The sequence below is a fragment of the Micropterus dolomieu genome, linkage group LG06 (assembly GCF_021292245.1).
Source record: "Micropterus dolomieu isolate WLL.071019.BEF.003 ecotype Adirondacks linkage group LG06, ASM2129224v1, whole genome shotgun sequence".
In the NCBI taxonomy this organism is placed as follows: domain Eukaryota; kingdom Metazoa; phylum Chordata; class Actinopteri; order Centrarchiformes; family Centrarchidae; genus Micropterus; species Micropterus dolomieu.
This window is the reverse complement of record NC_060155.1, coordinates 220,247-228,356: the sequence shown is the minus strand read 5'-3', so window position 1 is coordinate 228,356 and position 8,110 is coordinate 220,247. Positions and strand designations below refer to the sequence as shown.

The following is an 8,110-nucleotide window of genomic DNA, read 5'->3' as shown; positions in this document are numbered from 1 at the left end:
AAGGACACCGAGACCATTTTACACGCCTTCATCTCATCACGCCTGGATTATTGCAACAGCCTTTTCACCTGTTTAACCCAAAAATCTATTGATCGACTCCAGACTTTCCAGAACTCAGCTGCCAGGCTTTTAACCAGAACAAAGCAATATGACCACATTACTCCTATTTTAGCTTCATTACACTGGCTCCCAGTATGTTTTAGAATTGACTTTAAAATTCTATTGATCACTTTTAAAGCTCTTCATGGCCTCTCGCCTTGTTATATTTCTGACCTTTTAGTCCCATACGCACCAGCACGTACCTTGAGATCCTCGGGCAGAGGTCTGTTGTCTGTTCCAGAGTCTCGACTGAAAACTAAAGGGGACAGAGCGTTTGCTGTCAGGGCCCCGGGGCTCTGGAACAGCCTGCCTGAGGAAATCAGGTCGGCTGAGTCAGTGAACTCTTTTAAGTCCCTTCTTAAAACATACTTTTATAGGAGAGCCTTTCCCGATCTTACTTACTTTATTTTATCCCTTTTATTTTAGTGTATTTTACTAATTTTATATTAATTTTTCATGCTCTTATCTTGTTTTTTTTTGTATTATTCTTTACACTTGGTATAGCACTTTGTAACTTGTTTTTGAAAAGTGCTCTACAAATAAGGATTATTATTATTATTATTATTACTCTAGACAAAAAAAAAAGCTGTACATACACTGACAAATTTTATTTTGGTCATTTGGAAAACAAGGAAAAACCATGTGAGGGGTGAGTGGTCAGAAGACCTGGTTCTGATGCTGACTGGGCTGCTGGCGGCTCGGCTTGGAAATTTTTGTGAATGTTTGGGGGGTGCAGGGTGTGCTGTGCTCAGTCATAGAGAACTGTTTGGCTTTAAATTTTTGATTTTGTTTGGTAGTACCTCTGTCGAATTAAGTCATCTTCTTTTCCTCTCCAGATACCGGTAACGTTCTGTACGTGGAATTACTAACTGAGAATAAAAGTTTGTGTTAAATTGAAAAATATATCTCTCTCTTTTTCTCCCTTTTCACTCCCAACCGGTCGAGGCAGATGGCTGCCCACCCTGAGCCATGGTTCTGCTTGAGATTTCTGCCTCTTTCCTTGCCTCTGTCGCCTAGTGCTGCTCTTGGTGGGAACTGTTGGGCTTCTGTAAATAGCATCATAGAGTACGGTCTAGACCTGCTCTTTTATGAAACAATGATCTGTTACCACAATGTTTTAATTTCTTGCAGTATTTACTAAGACAGAAGTAAACGAGCTGTGGTCCATCTGGTTTACATGGTGAGTTGCTGAATAAGATCTGATGTAGGGCGTTGCACAGTTTGCTCATGTCAGGACAGTTATGGAGCTAAAAGAAAATGTTGTTAGCTCGGAAACAAACTCAGGGATTGAATAAAAATACCATCCAAAGTTACGACAAATCTGACAGCCCTCGTACAGTGAGTATTTAGTAGTGGTGCAGTATTCTTTACTACTGACACTGACAGATTTGTATTGTTCATATTCTTTCTACACTTCTTTTGCTATATAATGATATAAAATGCTTTTCCCAGACGTCAAATTTCAGCTTCCTCAGCTGCAGGGGTGAGTCAGCAGTGATAATCAGGTGCAGCAGCTGTCTGTGAACATTTTCATTTCCTCCTCATATATTTTGCATCCTTAAACAGGAATACCTCAAAATACATACAGTTGTGCTGCCTTTCCTCCATTTTACCAGCAAAGTGTGGCCCTTTAATGAGTAAAGACACAAACACCCCCACTGTTATGCTGCTTATATACTGTATTACTACTACAATAACTATATCATAGAGAAACAAGGCTCTTCTCATTTCTCTATTTTTGGCCTCCACGTCTCCTCTCTCCTTCCCCTCCCCCACCTTCTTGAGGAGAGAGGAGGCTTGCCGCAGGAGCTAGGAGCAACAATGCACTGGTGTATCCTTTGCGAAAGTCTTTCAGGGTGCACTCACACTAGGCGATCCGCAGCGTGCCCAAGCACATTTAACCCCCAAAGTCCCGGTTCATTTGACCAGTGTGACTGCTCCGTGCCCAGGCACAGGACAAGGCAACCAGGCCTAGTGTGAGTACGCCCTCAGACTCTGTGAATTATAAAAGAGGTGGGACACACAGCTGGAATATACTGTACAAGTGTGGCAGGAGCAGGACTTTACAGTGTTCCTTCTGTTTTCAGAGTGTTGTTAGTTATTTTTAAGGTTCAAGTGTGTAAGTTTTAGTGGCGTTTATTGGTGAGGGTTGTGAATTGCAACCAGCGGCTCATGGTGCATTCACATGCACCTCGGATGGTCCCATTTCCCGAGTTGTTCTTCAGACTTCAGTGTGTTCATCCGCTCTGAAGTCAGAATGTGGTATCAACATGGATGCTACTACAAAGATGTGTTGGATTAGCATTATCAGAGCCTATAAACAACAGGCAGACATTTACTCTACATGGACAGCAAACTAACTGTCCATGTAATTTGTCCATGTTACAAATTACATGTTTGCAAAATATATATATACACAATATGTGGTTTTCCATACATCAAAGTTCAGTATACTTCTTTATGTCCCATGTACGCTTTATTTCTCTTTTTGCAATAAAGATTTAAGGAGGAAAAGAAATTCTGATTATTCCAACACATGAATGCACTCACTCACTGCTCCCCCCACCATCCCCCAAGTCTAGCCATGGCCACAGGGAGGCTGGTAAACCCGGTTCGGTTGCCTGCAGTAATTCCCAAAGGTGTGGACTAAATTTACACACCTTACATTAAAAAAAATATAAAACACACTAAAGGGACAAATCTAATAGACTGGATTGGGTTTGAATCATTTTACCTGTGGAGGGAGCGGGTCTGGTGCTCCATACTCTCTCCATAGCCTGTCAGAGGTTTAATGGAGGCCCGGTACTGCTGCAGCCCCCCTGGGATCCCTGTGACCCCAGCATCCACCATGTCTGCGGTGAGAGAGGGGGGAGCGCTGCATTGGGAGGAGACGATGCTGAGACGACCGCCTCCATCCTGCAGGGTAGAGCAGTAGGAGTCTGGGTAATGTGGTCCTCCTTCCCCACGCACCACCAGGGCCATGCTTTTACTGCTGCCAGCATCCTCATCTGAAACACACAAACACAGTCAAATGTGTTGAAGCAGACAAGTACAGATTCTCTGGGAGTTAGACCTTTAGAGCTCATTCACTCTGCATCCTCCTCCTGTATCAGCATTTACTTGGACATGAAGGTTTACGATGTTTTCATGTTCATTAAATGTGGGGATGTTGTGTATCTCTTGTCTGAATCGAGGGTCTCAGGATAGACTGAACAGATTGTAACACCCTATGAGGCAAACTTGTAATTTGAGAGATTTGACATGACTGGCATGGCTGCCAAAAATAGCCCACATCAATTCTTTCTTTTCATCATGGAAATACATGCATGTTGTATTTTATACTCTTGTAATAATTAATCCATCACTGATCATCTCACCAGGCTTCACATCTCTCCTCTCCAGTATGGCACTGCTGTTGGTGCAGAGAGCGCTGGATCCCACCGCACCTGACAGGCGTTCCCTTGGTAAGGTGGCACTTCCTGGATCCACCAGCCCTGCCCCCCTCCCTGTATTCCCCCCACCATACGCCATCCTGGAGGGAGAGGAGGGCATGGACCGGACCATGGGTGGGGACATGGAGCCCTGCAGGCTGTGCAGGGTGCCACGGCTGGAAGAAGACAGGGTGTGGACTGGACTGTGATTGCCATACAACACCTCTTTGGAGATCTACAAAAAATAAAAAAAGTGCTTTAAAACTGCACTGATGAAATACTCACGAAAGAGGTCATTTCACCTACCCAGGGAGTGCCCATAGGAAAACCGTACATACCTCTAGGACATGTACTGTATAAGCTTTAATTGTAAAATACTTTTTTAAAGCATTTGTAATACTGTACGGTATATCAACAGGGCCACACATGTTGACAGAAATGTCAAAGATATGTTTTGAAAAGGTTATCAAAGTTAAATTTAACTTTGACATAATTAATGGTTGGAAAAAGTTGCATACCCAGAAACAAAAGAGTAAATGAATCCATTCAGTGCCAGCCTCTCTAAGGCCCCCCTCCTGAAAAGCCAAGTCTGCTCTGATTGGTCAGCTCCAGACACAGAAGGCCATGTTTCAGGTCACGTGAGGTGAGAATGTGAGAATGCTGAAAACTCGTCTCGTCTGTCAGTACAAAGCACTGAAATAACTTTTCCACTCACACACAGTTACTGTGCTGTGTCTAAGAAGTAGAACACGCCATCATAGAGGCATCATTATATTGTCATAATGATGATGCTTCTAACACAGTACTTTTAATTTCATATCACACATTAATTATAGATCCACTTTATCGTAAACATTCAAACCAGCAGCGTTATTTGAGCTAGTGAGCCACAACAGTTCCATAAGCCCGTTTTGATTGCTGTAAGCCAAATCATATCTCAAATCAATATTTCATCAGCCTGTCTCACTATCACATTCCCCCCGAAGCGCTGAGGAGGGCCGGACTGTAGCTACTGACTTGTGGTCAGGTGTGGAGCACCACAACTGCTGAAATGCCATGATGATGTTAGGGAGCGGCAGGTAGCAGGATTCAGGAAAGTCTGGGTTGCCTTTCCTCGATACTAAGCGTCAATATACTGACTCCTTTTTACTTCAACCAGTAAAGTAGGGAATTCTTTAAAAAAAAATCTGTAAAATAAATCAGGTTCCTTTGGCTCCTCCTACTGCTCCTGATGCTATTTGCAAGAATCCACCACTCATTGCTCAAAACAAGCAAAACCAATCAGAGCCAGGAGCAGTCTCTAACACAGTGTCAGTCACTGCTCGTGCACACTCTGCAGCCCTCCTTCCTTGCACACACTCTCACTCAGTCAAGCTCAATTTCTTCTGCAAACACAATGTCTGAGAAACAATCAGCAACAATGAAAGAGCTGCCCATCCCTCTTGCCAACAACAGCGTATAGTACAACACACGTAAACATGTCCCGGCTCCAGACGGAGCTTCGGGCTCATTATGTTCGATGCCATGGCGCTCAAATCGACAAGTGGCAAAGAGTAATGATGACAAACAGTGAGGAATAATTTTTGAGGGGGGGCAGTGGTGTACTAGCCTCTCTTTCCACTGTTAGACGTTGTCACAGCTGCTAAGGGTAGGGCATCTTTGAGAAGAAGAGCCAAAGCGAGAGGGACCAAGGTCTTGGCGAGGCTCTCGTCGGGGAGAGCGAGCCATAGGGCAACCAGCTCCTTCTTGTGGGTTTGGAGGGCGGAGCTTTAGTGATAAGAGCAGCAGAGAGAGATGTGAAAGGTTTTGCACTGTTCATTTGTCACCAACTGCAGCTTTAACCAAGCTAACTGATGAAATGATCATCATCGGTTGTAGAAATCCAAGGTTACGTCAAATAGCATTGAAGAATTGAAGTCAGTAGTTTTCAATAATATCTTCTAACACTGTTCATGTATCAAGTACAGTTTTAGTTTCCATATAGTTTTTGTGTATAAAATGGCTGCAGTGAACACACACTTTGCCTTTCTCACCTCGACTCCACCCCCTGAACATGTGGACTGTGTAAATTAGCAAAGTCTGGATATAAAGCCAGAGACCTCTTTCACACAGTTGCTACACTCCATCCTCATCATCAGTCCTGATCATAATGCAGGCCAAGCACTGACATAATGTTCACTTGTCAAACCTCCATCTTCACATGATATCCCAGGGTGGTGGAGACCACTGACGTGATGGCAAGGTGTGAAGAATGGAATCTCATTGCTTTAAAGATAAATACTGCATGACACTCATGCGTAATGTTGCATGACCATCATGTTGCGGTGAAACTGCAGGGCCCACTGTAAATGGGACTACATATCACAACGTAGGCTGTTAATGATATAAAGACCAACAGGTAGAACAGCCAGCGTGGGGGCAACAAAAAACATAAATATTTCCTTCCATTTTCAATTTCTTTAAACTGTCAGACCATCTGATTCTCAATAAATCCAAGAAAACCATATAAATATACATTATTCACAGATACACTGTGGATATTTTCAGCATGTGTTGTCCAACAGTTAAAATAAAGATCATTCAGAGTTCAGAGTGCAGCCTTTAGGAGGCGATCTCAGAATGAGGGACTGACTGGACCTGCATTAAGGGATGAACTTGTTACAAACTACTTTTGAATGGTTCACCTCTGATGACTGCTTTTGTAATTATTGTACAGTAATAAGTGACAGTTATATACATTATTTTTGTTTGATATAAAGAGATGGACTGGCGACCTGTCCAGGGTGTACCCCGCCTTTTGCCCGATGTCAGCTGGGATTGGCTCCAGCCCCCCGCGACCCTGTAAGCGGTTGACAATGGATGGACTAACAGCTGTTTGGGGGATTATTTATTTTTTTTTACTTTACTGTACTGAATGGCTTATAGGTAATGTCTACCTTATCACTGCGAAGTTTAAACAAATCAAGTGCAAAATAGAAATAAATGTTTACATAGGCAATTTGGAAAGCTTTATGACATTTTGTTCCTGAATCTACCCTAAATCCAGCCTTATGTTGTTATGGGATCAGAATAATCCTGATTTTTTGTATCAAAGGATCCCAATTCTACTAAAACATTTTGAACAACACAAACTGAAGGTTTGATACAGATCAGGATTAGGTGATCTGATCCGATTTCAGAATCGTCTTTTTCTTTTGAACAACCCATTTTCAAGATTTGATCCAATTACTTTTCAACAACTGGGCCCTGAAGACAACGTGAATGGAAAGTGAGAGGTGTTACCCAATGAGCTGCGACAATTTTGTAAACACAGCAGTGTTAAAAAATGCAGTAAAAATCAATGCGCTTGCATACAATTTTTAAGGCACCACCGTTTCCGCTGAAATAACCGTTTTGCTATGTTTTGTAGTCACAAATACTTTTTGTTTCATTTCTTTTCGAAAGTGAAATGGTGTACATTCAAAGACAAATAATGCAAAATAATCAAATAACGAAAGAGTAGCAAACCAGCAAGTTCCAGTGGTTGTTCTTGTACAATTACTTTCAACCAAAAGATACTACTACTACTTGGCAATAAAGCTCGTTCTGATTAGTGAGGTGATTTTTCTTTTGTTTGTGATCAAATATTTATTGAAATAAAACAAGACACTATTGTAGAGCACCATCATCAGCAGGCACACATAAGAGATCTATTAAGGCACTAAGGAAATGAATGTACACATACACGCATATATACATAACTATTAGAAACAAAATTCACCAAGACCTGCCCTCAACTGGCACCGACTTATCTCTAAACTCAGGAACCTTAGAAACCAGATATATGTTTAGACTGCTTTGCTTCCCTCAATCTTTACCAACTAACTTCAATAATTTCTTCATCTAAACCATCAACCTGCCTCTTAGACCCCATCCCGACTAGGTTGCTTAAAGAAGTTTTACCCTTAGTCAGCACCTCTGTACTAGATATGATCAATCTATCTTTATCAACAGGCTATGTACCACAGTACTTTAAAGTAGCTGTAATTAAACCTCTTCTGATCCGGATGTTTTAGCCAACTATAGACCTATATCTAACCTTCCATTTCTCTCTAAGGTTCTGGAGAAAGCAGTTGCTAAACAGCTGTGTGACTTTCTACAGAGCAATAGTTTATTTGAGGATTTTCAGTCAGGATTTAGAGCTCATCATAGCACAGAGACAGCACTGGTGAAAATTACTAACGACCTCCTTATTGCATCAGACAAAGGACTTGTCTCTGTACTGGTTTTACTAGATCTTAATGCTGCATTTGATACCATTGACCATCCTTCTTCTCACCTACAAAGCTCTTAATGGTCAGGCACCATCGTATCTTAAAGAGCTCATAGTACCTTACTACCCCACCAGAGCACTGCGCTCCCAGAATGCAGGGTTACTTGTGGGTCCTAGAGTCTCCAAAAGTAGACTTGGAGCCAGAGCGTTCAGCTATCAAGCTCCTCTCCTGTGGAACCAGGTTCCAATTTGGGTTCAGGAGGCAGACACCATCTCCACATTTAAGAGTAGGCTTAAGACTTTCCTCTTTGATAAAGCTTATAGTTAG

At 42.2% G+C, this 8,110-nt stretch overlaps 1 protein-coding gene across 1 annotated transcript in view; it reads right to left on the bottom strand.

The window, feature by feature from the left end:
- The window catches only part of LOC123972388 (sickle tail protein homolog), a 152,445-nt gene that overhangs the window by 66,286 nt on the left and 78,049 nt on the right, over positions 1–8,110 (bottom strand). The window contains exons 6-7 of the mRNA XM_046051873.1: positions 3,477–3,765; positions 2,834–3,107 (exon numbers count right to left, since the gene is read on the bottom strand). Of these exons, the coding sequence (XP_045907829.1) occupies positions 2,834–3,107; positions 3,477–3,765 (563 nt within the window). The remainder of the gene's footprint in view (positions 1–2,833; positions 3,108–3,476; positions 3,766–8,110) is intronic.